The sequence below is a fragment of the Apodemus sylvaticus genome, chromosome 11, assembly GCF_947179515.1.
Source record: "Apodemus sylvaticus chromosome 11, mApoSyl1.1, whole genome shotgun sequence".
Lineage (NCBI taxonomy): Eukaryota > Metazoa > Chordata > Mammalia > Rodentia > Muridae > Apodemus > Apodemus sylvaticus.
This window is the reverse complement of record NC_067482.1, coordinates 20,417,038-20,434,441: the sequence shown is the minus strand read 5'-3', so window position 1 is coordinate 20,434,441 and position 17,404 is coordinate 20,417,038. Positions and strand designations below refer to the sequence as shown.

At 41.8% G+C, this 17,404-nt stretch overlaps 1 protein-coding gene across 2 annotated transcripts in view; it reads left to right on the top strand.

The window, feature by feature from the left end:
• Positions 1-17,404, top strand: part of Slc4a4 (solute carrier family 4 member 4) — a 322,837-nt gene that overhangs the window by 136,764 nt on the left and 168,669 nt on the right. For both annotated transcript variants that reach the window (XM_052198847.1, XM_052198846.1), the window contains exons 5-6: positions 6,179-6,339; positions 13,515-13,694. In XM_052198847.1, the coding sequence (XP_052054807.1) occupies positions 6,179-6,339; positions 13,515-13,694 (341 nt within the window). The remainder of the gene's footprint in view (positions 1-6,178; positions 6,340-13,514; positions 13,695-17,404) is intronic.

The following is a 17,404-nucleotide window of genomic DNA, read 5'->3' as shown; positions in this document are numbered from 1 at the left end:
GTTGGGCACGCTGACCTAGATCACCTCTGGGAAACCTCTTTTAAGGTCAGGGCCACAGAACAGCAGCTCGAACATTACACTCTGAATTTGCCATCTCCGTAGTCTACGGTTTTTTGTCTTTCTTTAGTAGATTACTCTGGGAAATTCCTTGTTGGACCAAATTTGTCTTTTTCGCTATAAGTAGATTATTAAGGGAATCCAATCACCCTTGTAATTAGATGTCATTATATCTAGGTAATTATATGCAACACTTACCACAGTTCGTCTAGAAATTTATGAATTCTCCTTAAAATGGCAATTGTTTACATAGGTACACACTAGCATTGGCTTCTTTTATGCCTGATGAACTATTTTTTAATTAGCAAGAAATCCATTATTATTACATCAGTAGTTTTACACAGTTGGATTGTATTCTAGTACAAAGGTCATGAGGATTTTCCGCTACAAAACTGGCAGGTTTTAAAGTTAGAGGTCTTGTCTTTACTTAATTATATTTAATCATATGATTGGAAAGTTGCAAAATTTAGTGATTCCCAGTGGGCCTTCTGTTTCTTCAACAAGTGAGTGAAGAGCTCTTTGTTTGGAAGCCGCTCAAAGTGTACTAAACTGCAGACTACTTTGTCATTATTCTTCTAAGACCTTGGAATACATAAAATTCACCTAATAAGCTGCTCCTCCAAGGGTACAACTATTTTGTAATCACAAGCATTTAAAAAGTCAACTTCTGAGATTAATTTTCCTGTAGCATGTCACGTACTGAAACGAGAGAAAAAAGGATGCCAGAAACCCATCGCAACCGTGTAGCTATTCATAGTTCCTGTGAAGGGTCGATGGTGGCTTTCAGTGCACGCCACAGTGAAAGTGTCTGGTTTTTTTAAAAACATAATTACATGGGTTGAAAGCACCTTTGCAGAATGTCTGGTGTTTGGATAGTCTGAACTTTGGTCTTTCTGCCTTAGCCGTCTTCTTAATGGATGTTGATTTGAATTGAGGAATGTTGGCGATTTGTTTGTCAAGTTTGTCCTTGATATGTGAGAAGCGTGGATGGAGCATGCACCAACTCTGGGATGGAAACTATCTGCAGGAAATTAAATGGGCAAATTGATATAACCATCCTTGTAACAAGTAGATCAGTAGATTCATTTGATAGGCATTATGCCAGAGTCCCTGTGTGCTGTTAGCTATGCCTTATTATTGAAGGCTCATCAGAGCCTTCAATATTAATGGAAGTTGAAGAGCAGTGGATGCGGAAGTTAGCCATGAGATAGCATGCATCCCTTAGGAATAGACAGAACAGTGGGCTAGCTGTGAAACTTTCTTTCCTTATGGTAATCTTAACCTGAAGGGGAGGTGGGATCTATCAGAGAGAGCAGGGTTCTTCTGAAAGTCCAGCCCAGTTGGAAGTTATGATTTCTTACTGCTCTTGAAGAACTTACCCTGATTCCTGCCTTAAGTCAGTTAATTACCAGAAATCTACGCTGCAGAGAGGATTAAAGGAAAGGCCAGAAAGAGATTCAGTGAATCCCCTTCTTGAAAAGTTTCTTAAGCATATATTGCTTAGCTAATTGAGGACTGTCTTAGCCTATTCAGGCTGCGCTGACAGAATACTGTAAATGAAATCTCTTATACACAGAAGTACTTCTCCTTGTTCTGGAGTATATAAAGTCCAAGACTAAGCACTTTGCACATTCGGTGTGGTGGGACCCATGTGCTCTTGATGGTACTCCCTAGTTGTGAAAGATCTTGTCCCAGGTACTATAATTTCAGCATACAAAGCTGGGTGTGGTGACTCTACCTATAATGGCAACACATGGAGGATTGAGGCAGGAGGATTGCCATGAGTACAAGGCTAGGTTAGACTATAGAGTAAAAATATCTCAAAAACCCAACTCAGCAACTACCCCAAACCCCAAACCCTAAGATTTCAACATATAATCTAAAAATATTTATTATTTATTTATGGTATATTTGTGCACGTGTGTGTGTGTGTGTGTGTGTGTGTGTGTGTGTGTGTGTGACTGTAATGATTAGTTCTCATTCAAACTATAAGGTTGGCAATACAGATGGACAATAACTGATAATTGGGAACTCATTTAAGAACGATAAGGGGTTTTCTCATGGGATGGGTCTCAGGTTGGAACAGTCATTGGTTGGCCATTGGCTCAGTCTTTGCTCCATCTTTGTCCCTGAATTGTTTTGGGTTGTAAGTTTTATAGGCAGGTTTTTGTCTTTGTCTCTCCACTGGAGGTCCTGTTTGGCTACAGGGGCGGACACTTCAGGATCCATGTCCCCATTTCTAGGAGTCTTGGCTAAAGTCTTCCCCATAGATTCCTTGGAGCCTTCCCCATCCCAGGTCTCTAGCACATCCTGGGGTGGGGGAAGAAAGATACGGGGAAATAAATGAAGCTGTCTGAAGCATTACACATTACAGTTTCTAGATAATCCTTGCTATTTATCTTGGGCTTAAATTCTGTTATCAAAGAGCCTTAGCTAATGATATTCTTAGAAGGCCAAAACAGGTACTCACTCTATTTTCCATAGATAGTCTATGTCTGGGTAGCCTTGATTTTATACCATATACTATGGACTCCTCTGTCTTCTAGAATGTGATCTTGAGCTAAGCATTAAGACAGTTTTAAGAATAAAACTGTTCATGGGATAACTTCGGCAGCAGTTTTAAAGATTCTGTGAGGAAGCAAGAAAAGGTGCTGCCCAAAGTTACTAGCATCACAGCAATCATGTGATTGATTGTGAAATAATCTGCTTTCCTTGATTGTCTATTACTGTCTTGCTTATAGCCATCAAATACTATAAATGTGTGATGTAAAATTGTCTTTGACTTCTAGCTCCTTCTATGTCTCTGGAAGTAATTCCAACCAAAGAGGAAGAAAATGCCAATTCTAACAACACACACACACACACAGACACACACACACACACAGACACACACACACACACACATACATATGCATGGCAGGGGCATAATAGAAGTTTCTCATTTTGTTTAGAAATGTGTTTCAGTTCTGTGGAAATAGACTGGGTCCAGCTTTGAAGGGTTAGAGTCTCTTTAGTGATGTACCAGCCTTTAAACTTTTCCATTATTTGAGCTATTGTTGTTATTATTTTGAGAACTGCATACCTGAGTACTGCATCTATACCGTTTTCTGCCTCCTCCCCTGCTCCCAGGCCTTCCAGTTTCTCCCCCAACCCCTCTCAACTTCATGACCTTTTCTGTACGTTACTCTGTTTAGTTTTGCTCTCATGTACACGTGGTTAGAGCTGTGGCTTTTAAACTCTGGAGGTAAAAAGGTACACATTTAAAAGTCAAGGCAGCTCACTAGTTTTGCTGGGTAGAGCACACAGAGTAATGGGGTCTCTAGTCATGGAGAGGTTGGACACGTAAGTTATCATTGACAGGGAGGAGCTGCCTGCCTGTGAGGGGCTTCCTGGAGGAGCCCGGAGGCTTATGGAAAATGCTGCTGAGTCAATGAGCACCGGGTGAGATGAAAATTCTAAGCTTGTCTTTGACACTGTGGCTGATCTCTTGATTTGTTTTCACTTGTGGTCCTCGAAGGGAGCTTCTTCCCCTCCCTGGGGGTTGATAAGAGTTCTATAAATAATACAGTATGTAGAGCTTCCTCTGGCTTGCTCTGATGCCTGCCCTTTGTTCTCAGCTGCAGAGAGTTAGGTGAGTGTTTGGCTTGTTCTAGGAAAATGCTTTTCAATCATTAAACCCTTGGGTGAGAAATGGAGGGAAACAAAAATTTAACCCCGTCATTACCCTTCCAGCATCATTCCGAGGTTTGATGGGCGAGGCAGAAGATGGTCACGGTAGTGATGTGTCCTATATGCCCTTAGCTGCTTAGGAGAGTCTGTGTGATGGGACACATGAATTATGAGGCTTTCAAGTGCTTTCCCCCCCTCCAACTTAAAAAAAAAGTCTTTGCTTTCTCTGTTTTCAAAAATGTCCACATGTCTTAGAAAGTAGAAGCTATGAGTGAGGGTTGTCTGTCCCAACACAGAAGTTACTAGATTATTGTCATCACAGCGAATCTGTGCTCCATTGAGTTTGCTCATTTTAAACATATGTAGAGCCTGGCTGGAAGGGTACGATTTCTATTAGCATCTCAGTGAGAGGCACATATGCCAGCTGAGACAGAGACAGCTGATGAAGACATGGTAAAACATGAACCTCATTACGTATCAACAACTGGGCATTTTCCATTGGAGATAAACATTACTTCCATGTTGCTACTTAATCTTAAACAAACCTACTCTATAAGGTCACAACAGAATATTGGCAAAGGTGGCTAGTTTTATAATTATAGAAACTACTTACTTGGAGTTTTTTTTCTTTTTCTTTTTAAATTATTTTACTTATTTACATTCTAGTCATTGCCTTTCCCCCCCCCCCCAGTCCTCCCTCTCATATTTCCTCATACCACTCCTCCTTTTTGCCTTTGAGAGCATGTTCCAGTCACCAGACCTGGGGCCTCAAGTCTCCTGAAGATTAAGCACATTTTCTCCCACTGAGACCAGACTAGGCAGACCCCTGCTGTCATGTGCCAGAGGCCTTGGGCTGATCCTGTATTTATGCTCCTGGTTGGTGCATACCACTCTCAGTCTCTGGGAGCTCCCTAGGGTCTGGGTGCTGGACGTCCTATGGGGTCATTGTTTCTCCTTCAGCGTCTTCAATCCTTTACTTAAATTCAACCATAAGGGGTCCCTGACTTCAGTCCAATCATTGGACATAAATATCTGCTTCTGTCTCAGTGAGCTGCTGGTAGGGCCTCTCAGAGGACAGCCATGCCAGGCTCCCATCTGTAAGCACAGCATAGCGTCAGTAACAGTGTCAGGCCCTGGTGCCCCACATGAGATGGATCCTTTGTTGGGCTGATCATCGGAGCACCTTTCCTTCAGGCTTTTTTTCCATTTTTGTCCCTGAAGTTCTTTTAGACACTAACAATTCTGGTTCAGAAATCTTGACTGTGGGTTAGTGTCCTTGTCCCTCCACTTGAGGTCCTTTCTATCTACTGGAGGTGATCTCTTCAAGTTCCCTCTCCCCAGTGTTGGGCATTTTGGCTAAGATCACCCCCAATGAGTCCTGAGAGTCTTTCACTCCCAGGTCTCTGGTACTTTCTAGAGGGTCCCCCACGTGCTACCCCCAGAGGCTGCTTTTTTTTTATTCGATATAATTTTTTATTTACATTTCAAATGATTTCCCCTTTTCTAGCCCCCCACTCCCCGAAAGTCCCGTAAGCTCCCTTCTCTCCCCCTGTCCTCCCACCCACCCCTTCCCACTTCCCCGTTCTGGTTTTTCCGAATACTGCTTCACTGAGTCTTTCCAGAACCAGGGGCCACTCCTCCTTTCTTCTTGTACCTCATTTGATGTGTGGATTATGTTTTGGGTATTCCAGTTTTCTAGGTTAATATCCACTTATTAGTGAGTGCGTACCATGATTCACCTTTTGAGTCTGGGTTACCTCACTTAGTATGATATTCTCTAGCTCCATCCATTTGCCTAAGAATTTCATGAATTCATTGTTTCTAATGGCTGAATAGTACTCCATTGTGTAGATATACCACATTTTTTGCATCCACTCTTCTGTTGAGGGATACCTGGGTTCTTTCCAGCATCTGGCAATTATAAATAGGGCTGCTATGAACATAGTAGAGCATGTATCCTTATTACATGGTGGTGAATCCTCTGGGTATATGCCCAGGAGTGGTATAGCAGGATCTTCTGGAAGTGAGGTGCAGAGGCTGCCTTTTTCCATTCATTCTCTTGGTCCACTAGCTTCTCTTCCATCCCCTTCCCCCCAATACCTGATCTTGTTCCCCTCCCCCCTCCATCTTCTCTCCCACCCAGGTCCCTCCTTCCTCTGCCTCCTGTGATTATTTCCTTCCCCCTTCTCATGTAAAAATCACTTAAGTAATTATTTTTAGTGATTTCATGGTTATATGAGGAGGAGGGTGGTAGAGGTTTACTTTGACTTCATTTTGTATTTTAAGAGAAAGTGATCTGGTGGTTAGATGTATTTCTGACGGAGTTGATGATCCTGTTGAGAGGAGGGAGACATTGTGACAGTACTGGTCAGGGATGTGGGCAGGGGTCACAGCTGCCTTCAGGGAAGGTTGCAGTTCTGTTCATTGCTTCTTCCTAATCTCATCTTCCTAGGTGGATTAAGTTTGAAGAGAAAGTGGAGCAGGGTGGGGAGCGATGGAGCAAACCCCATGTGGCCACCTTGTCCCTGCACAGCCTGTTTGAGCTGAGGACGTGTATGGAGAAAGGATCCATCCTGCTTGACCGGGAGGCGTCTTCCCTCCCACAGCTGGTGGGTGAGTATACCACCTCAGGTTCCTCCTACTCAGGAATGTCCGCTAGGGTAAGCAGGGCTGAATCCTCTCTAAACCACTGGTTCTTAGAGGTATGTGTCATGAAATGAGTGATTTACCAAAAATTTGACAAATATCAAGGCAACTAGCATTAAGAGATAATACCCATCTCTGGTTATGGTCATTGCTATTATTTTGGATTATTTAGAGATTTTTTTTCCAAATTTATTTATCAGTCTTTACTATTTTGTGCTTTTTAAAAATCCTTTATATTTTTGTTACCTTGAAGATTGCATCTAACATGCGTACATATATTAGCTTTTGTACTTATTAATGTACAGTTGACATTTTTTATATATACTTGTGTGTATGTGGGATCATTTGTGTGCATGCGAATGGGTGGATGTGTGTGCTTCTGTGCGTGTGTGTGTGTGTGTGTGTGTGTGTATGTGTGGATGTCAGAGTAAACTGTGGTTTTATTTCTCAGGAGCCCATCCCTTGTTTCTTGAGACAGTATTTCTCAGGAGCTCCCTGAGCAGACTCGGTAGGGTGGCCAGTGAACCACAGCCTCTCCTGTTTCTGCCTCTCCTGTATAGCTACATGCCACCATGCCTGATTGTTTTTTATCAACATAAATGCTAGGTATTGGTCTCAGGTCCTCAAGCTTTCACAGCAGGTATTTGCATAGTGAGCCATTACCTCACCCCAGGTTAATATGCTGGCTAAAGAACCTTCTCACCCTCCTATATTAACCGACTCTCTGGATACTCGGCTTTTAGAGCTCTTTGACCTTAGACGTTTCTCTGAGCTTTTCTGCACCTCTGTTCCATTTTGTTCAAAAACAGAGTTTGCATCCTACAGAAGAATGAAAATCCTCCACTTCCCAGGCTGCCATGAATGTCCAGTCATGTGGGGGTGTGTAGCGAATGCTATGGGGCAGGCTGCCAGCCATAGGACCCTATGGCTAGTGACACAGTGTCTGAGTCAGATTGCATCGGTGCGAGGGTCTTGCATATGTATGTATGTATGTATGTATGTATGTATGTATGTATCTATCTATCTATCTATCTATCTATCTATCTATCTATCTCACCAGAGTTTGTGGAATTTCTCTGCATGAAATCTCAGACTATTTATTCCTTCCACTGAGTGTATGTTTTGCTCTCTATGAAAATAAAGTTAAAGAAAATCTCTCTGGGAGGAGTTCATTTCATGTGACACTGAGTGGGGAGTTCACTTTATGTGACAGTGAGTGGGGTGACACTGAGTGGTACCAGTGGAGAAATACTGGGATCACAGCTTTAACTGAAGGCTTCCTCTGTCATAGTCAGTATAGATGATCATGGTGAGAACATGTTAGCTCCGTCTTGGAGACCTGGTTTTCTCTTCTGTGGGAGTACCATAAAGCAGCTTAGTGGAGAAAGATATATTTTAGGTCATGATATCACAGCTTGAAAGTCAGAGAGGCAGGAGTCTTAGAGAATGGGTCATGTTACATCTTCAGGAGCAGAGATCAGGGGATGCATAGATATTTGGGCTCTACTTGCCCTCTTTTTATCTAGTCCAGGACCCAATCCTCAGAATGGCATTGTGTGCTTTTAGGCTGGGACTTCCCATATCAATGAATGTAATACACACCATCTCCTACAGACATACTTATCCAGAGGCCAATTTAATCTACATAGTTCCTGAAGGAGATGCCCATTTCAAGTGATTCTAGATTGTGTCAGCTTGACAATGGAAACTGAACACCACAGTGTGTCTTTCTGAGTTGTTAGGAGAATTAAGCAAGGTCAACAGACCTGCAGGGCTCATACTTTTACCCTAGTGTAATTAGCTATCTAGAGTTTCCTATGTGCCACCTACCAGATGACTACATGAAGTCTGATTTGAGTCTCGCATAGAGATAGTTGGGATTTCATGAGCAGAAGGAAAGCTTCCAAAGACTGAAGAGATGAGAGTAGTGGAACATTCATTCATTCTTTTTATTGATTGATGATTGATTGATTGATTGATTGGCTGATTTTTGCTGGTCTCAGAGCTGATCAACAAGGTGATGAAAGTTTTAGACCTGAACTTCTTGCAAAGCTGTCTTTGTGCTCTTCATTCCCATTGAGCTACCCTGAAGAGTTCCTGATCTCCGGCAACTGCCTCACTGTGTGTGCACAGCAGATGAGAGTCCCACATTGAACTGGACCCTCTTTAGCCATTGGCCAAAAAGGGAAGCTCTGACATCTGCTACTTTAGGCTGGGACTTCCCACATCAATGAATGTAATACACACCATCTCCTACAGACATATTTATCCACAGGCCAATTTAATCTATATTATCTATGTAAGAAAGATTCAGTGAGTGTTTGATGTTCTTGTTTAATTTCCCATAACTTTTTTAAAAAATTTTTTATTATCGGCTGCGGACTCTTTTCTAACCTCCATGAATTTACTTTGAACATTGTCATCCTGTGTTAAAATTAGACACTCCTAGGGCACTTTGAGGTATCATCACTCACTAATATGTTTGCTCCACAGTTCCTGGGGCAAGGAGGCAGAGGGCCAGGGTTGTCATTCTGGAGCTGATAATTCAGAAAAACAGTTTAGAGCAAACCATACATCATGAGCAAAAGAAAGGGAGGAAATGAAAAGCCCAGCTTTGCAGAGGAGAGTAAACGAGTGTAACCTGATAACGGAGCAAAAATCCTCCAGAAGAATACAGTCTTATGGAGAGTAAAATATGAACTGCGGAAAACCTTCGCTGCGTTTTAAACGACAGAAGGCGGCACAGGGATGTGAGGAGCCGTAGGGATTAACTTATTGCTATTCCAATCTTTTTCTCACAGAGGATGAAGTAGCGATGCACATGCTGACAGTTCTCAACTGGCAGCTACGTGCTCCTAGACAGCATGATAGTTTTCTCCCAGTAGGTCAATTTTATTTCAGAAAATGGGGGGGGGGGGAATAAATAATACAAAGTGTAATTATAGCCAATAAATATGAGTGTGATTCTTAGCCATCTCTGTGGTCCATTTGCTGCTGCTCCTCCTTATCCTCCTGAGAGACAGAGCACCGGCATATCCCAGGCCAGGGCAAGCAGCTGGACAGGGCCCACGCCAGGCTCGGCTGCGGGGTGTCGTTCTTACAGTGAAATCAGCTTACCTGGGATTCTTTTCAGTGCTTTTAATTTCTTTTTAAAGAATCCCTTCTGTATTTTAATAGAAAAATTGTCTTTGAAGCATTACAGAGGATAAGACATAATTTCCAGGGATTATTTTAATAGATTTATTATTAGCACTCCATTGTAATCCTACATTTAAAGGGTGTCACTCACGCACGAAGTCGAGTTCATGGAATTTTCTTCCCCTCTTTTGTTTAAAAAAAAAAGCTGTAATCCATTTCAGGTATTTAGCACAATGCGAAATGGATGAGAAAAATGCAGCCTATTTTTGGAGCTCATTTTATATGTGTACACACACACACACACACACACACACACACACGCACGCACGCACACACAAACACACACACACACCCTGGCAGATGTATGAGTTCTGCTGTTTCTTGTTTTTTTCTCTCCTTAAAAAAAAAAAAACAACTTTATATTTTCAAATTTATACTTTTTATTCTTTCTAATCTTAGAATTGATATATATTCATTTAAATATATTGTGTAAATACTTTACCACACAAATAAAACCTTCCCTAATTTTACTGCAAAAATAAAATGTTTCCTAATCTCATTCTGTCATTGATCATCTCAACATTCTTCTTATGCTCCGTTTATGGTGCGTGTAACTTTTCCTCGAAATGAAATGATGGTGCAGCGTTTGTGTGTGTGCACACGTGAGCATGTGACTGTGTGGGTGCCCTTTCATGTGGAGGCTGGGGCGGGGTGTTGGGTATCTTCTTTCTCACTCTCTGTCTTATTGCCTTGGGACACGCTCCCCCCTCCCCCACCCCCCCGAAGCTCTCTGTGATGTTAGGCTGCACGGCTAGTGAATTCACAAGGCCCACCTGTGTCTGCCTTGTAATGCACAGCCATGGCAGAAGATTCTTCACACTGCTGCCAGGACTTGAACTTGGGCCCCCGTTCTTGGGGAGCAAACACTCTTATCTGCTGAGCCATCTCTCTAGCCTTATGGTTCATCATTTTAATTGGAATGCAATTAAAGATTAAAAACATAAATATCTGTTTTCCCATCATTCTATAAGTAAAACACAATAGCTGTAATTTATTAGGCATTAGGTGACCTTGAAGGTTTTATTATCAAGAGAAGTGGATATTGTTTTTTTATAGTTTAGCAAAATTATTTGATTAGTGTAGAGTTCCAGTTGTAGAAAATTCAAAGGTTTTGAACACATTGAAAGCTTTTGTTACGTTTCTGCCAAATGTCTTGGTCCGCAGTGTCATGCTCAGGCTGTGGCTGCGGCGTGGGTCCTTATCACTGAGATAGATAATTTTGACAGACCTAACAAATGTTTTACTTGCTTATGGCCACGTACATTTATTTATGCTTTCTTCGTTAATTTTGAAGTTGAGAACTTTGTATTTGGCCCTGTGTGTCTTTTCCCCCAAAGCTCACTGGTCCCCTTAGCTAGTTCCCATTCGTCTGCAGAAGCTCTGCAGATATCACTCCTTTCTCTGCCTAAAGCTCCATTTTTTTGAGGCAGAGCTCCATAGCCAGGCTTTGACCTTGTGGGCTCCTTGGCTCACACTGCCCGGAAGTCAGTCCTTCTACTTGAGCTTCCTGGATGCTAGTGCGGCAGCCGTACACCAGCCTGGGGGACTTGCTTTTTAAATATGGAAAATGCTGTGTCGAATGGGGAAAGATTTAAATGTGTATCAGAAAGCAAGCTCCTAGCTGGGGGTTCTGCCTTTCTGGTTAGTTTTTTGGAGGCACCACTCATTTCTTCACCCACTTTTCCCTCACCTGTGTAACAAGAGCTGACCTGGAGGTCTCCCTAGGTTTTTGGCATAGTTTCTCCCAGTTGATAGCGTCTGTGGGATCTGAACACAGGGCTTAATTTCAGTGTAGTTGTAAAAGTAACTGCCCCCACTTTCCTTTGAAAGGTTTTGCAGTTGGTACTTGGAGAGAGCCTATTATGCCGGCCATTTTGTTTTTAAATGGAAACTTAATGAAGGCCATAAGCCACACAGATGTTTTAACCTGTCTAACCAGTGATTTCCAGGCATTAGTAACAGGAGGGCCGGCTGTGCATGCATATGCATTGGGAAGCCTTGCCAGGAAGGTTAGATAAGAAACTCTTTAATCCAGGATCCTGGCATCAGACTGAGAGTCTGATAACGCTTGCTGCAGACATGCTCCTGCTGTTTATTTTTGTGTTCCTGCTGTAGATGGACTTTCCACATGGAACAGGACTGGAAGGGAAAGTACAGGGCTGTGTTCTGAAGGCACCTAATCACTCCACTGTGGGACAGGGGGCTAATTGTACTTCTAGGGGTCATTCTGAGCACTTTACTGAGTGCGGTTGGTGTGTGGTTAAAAATACCCAAGCTGAAGGCCACTTTCAAATCAAAACACTCACCAGAGAAACTTCCTGTCTCCTCCAAGTCCCTTTACCAAGTGGTTCATGGTCCATTTATAGCATTTGCACTGGGCAAATGAAGGAAAATCCTTGATTTAGTCTCCGACAGCCTTACAAATGGCTCCCTGTCCACTGTAAATTGTTAGCTTCTAGATGTAGGTGGTAAGACTGAGTGCTCACTCCAAAGCTGGACCAATGAGGCATCATCCAGGTCCTGGGGACCCTGCACCTTCCTTCAGGGCAGGATTCCATAGGACTGACTGGTGGTGGTCCCACCACCCATTGATTTTCCAGTTAGAATTTTGCTTAAGAACAGGCTTTTGTATTTCCCTACCCAAATACTTTCCCAAGGGGAAGCTATACAGTGTGGTGCCCTGCCCTGCACATCACCCACAGATTCTGGGATGGTTTCACCGGCTGTCTCACTCTGAGTGGAGGCAGATGTTGGAATAGAATGCCTGGGTTTTCTTTATGTGCTTACCTTTGAGAAAGAAGCTACTTTCTATTGGAATAGGATTTGTTGTCAAACAGAACACTTTACAGATCATAGTGAAGCAATCATTGTTTCATGCCTGTGTGTGTGTGTGCATGTGCATGAATGTGTCTGTCTGCCTCTGTGTGTGTGATCACCCGTGGTGTAGGCTAGAGTTGCTGTTGGGTATCTTCTTTACCTTATAGTCATCTTATTTTTGAGGTAACATCTCTCACTGGACCTGCATTGCCTTTGAGTTCAGGGCTTTGCCTGTCTTCACCATGTTTCCTCCTGCAAGAGGATACAGGTGGATAACACTGTACCTAGCTTTTTCTGTAGATGCTGTCTGATGCCACGCCCTCCTGCATGCAGGGCAAAAGACTTTATCCTTTACTGCCTGAGCCATCTCCCTAACCCCCAAAACCACTTTCATTTTAAAGTTAAAACGGTAAAGAAGAGTAAATAGAAACTTTTTTTCTAACTAGGATATTTAAATTTTCTCAAAAATAGGCAGTGTTTGAAATGATCAGTAGAATAGACTGGCAAGGTTTTAGTTGGAGTTGACTGGGACGATTTAATCTGACATCTTTGAAAAGACTAGGGTATGTATAATTTTATAGTTTAATCTTTTCTTCACTAGCTGTTCAAATGATCTGATATTGGAAACGGTGTCTTAAAGAAAATATAACTTCAAAGAGTTGGGGAGATAGACTTTAATAATCCCTTTTTGTGGCTTTACAATGTTCAAGTTCTCTTTTTATCTTACATTTGACATTTCTGATTAGTGTAATGCAGGATATAATAATTAGAACATTGCTTTTTAAAATTGAAAAATGCAAATTACTAATTGTGTTACTCAAAGAAACTGATTTAGAGGATTCACCATAGCTGGGTGAATTTTGAGAGAGAGAGAGAGAGAGAGAGAGAGAGAGAGAGAGAGAGAGAGAGATTAAGACAGTTCTGACAGTTCTACCTTTGTAAAGATCCAACTAATGCTAGAATAGTTATAATACTCTCTTTAATCCTGTCTCTTCATATAAAGTGGAAAGCTGGGGTTTTGGGAAGTAAGACCTTGGTGTTGGTTTGATGGTGACATCCACAAGGCTGGTGACAGTTAGCTGCACTGTTTGGTGACTGACACCCTTTTCGCTTTGTTTTTGCATTAGAGATGATTGCAGACCACCAGATCGAGACAGGCCTACTGAAGCCTGACCTCAAGGATAAGGTTACCTACACTCTGCTCCGGAAACATCGACATCAAACCAAGAAATCCAACCTCCGATCCCTAGCTGACATTGGGAAGACGGTCTCCAGTGCAAGTAGGATGTTTAGCAACCCTGATAATGGTAATGCAGGGCCAGTGGCTGCTGCTCGATGCTTTCTCCTTCTGTATCACCTCACTCCATCTCTTCACCCCCATCCCCTTACATTTCCTTTCTCAAGTTCATATGCCATGGTCATTTCATGATCCTTTCAACACAGTTGGGCAGATGTATGGTCTTGATGGAAGGGTTTTCCTGTTGCTGCAGGTTACAAAGCCACAGTGTTGTGATTCTCTATGTGGGTCTATTCTGATGGACTGAAATGATTCACTCATAACTCTGAGGTCCAACAACTGAGTATTGCTCACAAATCAGAAAGCTTGCAGAGACTGAGACTTCAGGGAATATGTCTTCAAGATGACTTGCAACAACTGGGAGGATCTAATTAGATAAGATGTCTCGGATCACAACATTTTGCATCACAGCATCCCATTTCGAGTTGGAGTCAGTTGTCTAGACTATTGGTGGTCATCTTACTGCTTGAAAAGGTAGTTCGTATCATGATAAGATGCTGGAATGGTAATTACTACAGATGGGATATTAACTCATATTAACAATGGGAAAGACAGTATGTTCTTGTGATGTTTATTTTATTGCACTTACCACAATTTCTTGCAAAGTGTCTACCTTTTGTGTCTCTTTGTTGGGAGCAAATTTCATGTTTGTGTGCAGGCTGAGGAGGCAGACGCACGTTACTCTGAAGTGTGGGAGTTGATGATGTGGTGGGCAGAGTCCAGTAGGTGCTGGGTTGGTAGAACCGGCTCTAGAGTCTACAACTGCATCTTCTTAGTGCCAAGAAAGGGAAGAGAGAGAGATCATATGTAACCTGGAGCAGCCACTTGCACTAACATGATATTATAGAATGTGCTCTCAGACAGATGACAAGCTAAAATGACTTTATAAACTGAATTTGACCCAGCCAGTCCATATCCAGAATTGATTATTTTCTCACTTAATATTAAAAACCTATGAGTTGAAGATACATTACTAGGAACAAAATTTCATAATCTTAAGTCTAACATGTCCTTAAAAATAATTAAGATATGAATGTTTTCAATAAAATACTTTCATAAGAGAAAGACTCAAATTTAGACTACTTCTAGGGGCTGGTGATTTAGCTCAGTGGAAGAGTGCACTTGCATGGCCCTGGGTTCTGGCCTCAGCTCTGGAAAAAAAAAAAGAGTATACTTCTGATATAGTTTGCTGTTACTTAGAACATTTCGATCTACAGAGAGATATTCAGCTTTATATGCCGGTTGATTTGTTTTTGAAGAAAAGGTTTTTCATGGACTGGCAGAGCATTTTGTCTTAACCCGCACCTGTATTTGCAATCACAGCAGTTAAAGGTCAGTCATTCCTTTTTATCTTAGGCAACAGTCCTTTCTCATACAAAGCGTGATTCTAAGAGTTGGGGGGTTTTGTTTGTTTGCTTTCAGTCATTGAATACCCCGTGGTAGGATACAGAAGTATGAAGATACAGTGCTGAGGTAGATAGGGTGGCTGTGACTGCTGTGCTCCTCTCTTTCCAAGAGGCTAAGCCACCTTCTCATGCGCCACAGTGGAGCAGAGACTAGAAACAGAAGAGCCTCGGCAGCCAATCTTTTGGAGAAGTTATTTAGATTGTAAAATACAATGAATGAGCTAGGTTGCTTTATCGGTAGATCCTGCGCTTGAGGGGAAATTGAACTTGCCTTCATGGCCCCCTCTCCTTTGCTACACACACAGGGCAGAAAGCAAATGGGAGAGGGCAGGCAGTTCTCTTTCGTATTCCTCACAGCACAGGATTAGTTTGTTTCAAATGTGTAATTATTGGCCCTTTGTGTTGCCCAACTTTTTAACTTTCACAGGCAAGATTTGGGTTTGCGAGATCCTACAACAGTGAGTTACATGTGCCTCTAAGGTACACGATCATAAATCACAGGTGAGGTGGCAAGTTCTTGGCTTTCCACAGTTGCTTGCTCTTAACCTGCAAGTTTACACAGTTACTTTTATGTCTTGGGGCTTAATCACTTAATACACTTAAGAACTATGTAATGTTCTTTGAATAAACATCTGAAGTAGGGAATTACATACTCTTCACTACTTTTTAATAAACAAGAATCTTAGGTCGACTCTAGTTGGAGGAGGATTGTAATATCCTCATGGGAAGCCTAGATACACATAAATCACCTTGGCCTTAAATATAGAAATAGATCCAGTAACAAAGTTGGCCTTGGATATGCTAGCAACAGTGTGGCAGACTGCTGAATGGTGTGGAGACACGTGAGTCAGAGAGTGTTTTAGTTCCCAGAGGTGTCCTAAAGTCAGTGCCCATCAACGTACAAGATCCAGCATTGAGGGGAGAAATCCCATTACAACTAAATAATTATATTAAAAACAATGGCAACGCATACTCAAAAGGCACAACTTCCTATTTGGTTGATGATAATTTGCTATTCTCTGCACACTTGGGGTGATTTCCACCTGTGTGTAGAGTGCACAGACATGATAACATGATTGCTCCCGTGCATGCAGTAGCTTCTGCTCTCATCATGCGCAGAGTCTCAGCCATGACTCCAGGGGCTTCAGGCAAGCTGCTGAAGGCTGCTAGCCACCGTGTAGTGTTTCCATCTTAGATAGCAACAAGTGCTAAGACCCAGGGCTTGCCTGACTATTGTTTTAGCTGTCTCTGAACTGTAAAAAGTTATGGAGAAAATACCGACAATGCAAATTAAAACCAAAGCACGTATTTATAGCAGCTGAAATACAGTCCACTAAGGCTGAGAGATTTTTTTTTCTTTTGGTAGTTAAAGCTCCTATATGATTTAGTAAAGATGGACAGAAACACCACTGAAAAGTTTGTGAAGGCTGAAAGATACAGATATTGTTTTGTTTTCATCAGGACCTCTGGAAGAGCAGCCACTGCTCTTAACCTGTGAGCCATCTCTCCAGGCCCACCATATGTCTTTTATGCCAGTAAATTTACCCTATCCCCAAACATATGCATAGAGACATACACTCTTTCTGCCAAGTAGCTGGTTTTCAAACATTCTATCAGCAGTATACACATAGCTAAAAACTAACTCATTTTTTCACAGAGTTCTTATGTGGCTTGGGTCGTAGATGATGATTTACAGCTGTTGTTATTGACTTTTTTTTTTTTAAACAAAACCACTTTTGCTTGTAAAACCCCAGGAAGAACCAAGGCAGCTTTCCTCAGGTTTGTGTTAGGTTCAGCAATCTGACTGACTTTTGTGAATTAAAGAAAATGGACAGCTCACAAATCCGACACTCTCTGGCAGTTTTGACGGAGTAACTTAAATAATAGTTATGTATTATTTTAGTTTATTATGAAAGAATGATACTTAAGCTTAGGAAGGTAAGTACTTTACCTTTCTTTTTGAGGGTAGTACCTTAAAAATCAAATATGAAGTATAAAGAAGTAGAAACAGGTTGCATGTATAATTGCTATTCATCTCTTAAAGATTTTGTAAGATATTTATGAGGCTGAGAAACATGTTTTATTTTTTAAAAAAATCATGATCTGATTTTTTTAAAAAATAAATAGTATATAATTTTCCATCTTATGGATGAGGAAAAAAGTGGATAGTTTTGATCTGTATTGTCTTCCCCAAAGCCCATGCAAGGTGAATGAGCCCTGATTAAAGACCAAGAGTGACTTGGAATCCCAATTTGAGGGGTCAGCTTTTCTTACCAGTGTGACCATTGTCAGGCCGTCATTGATTTGTTTCTTT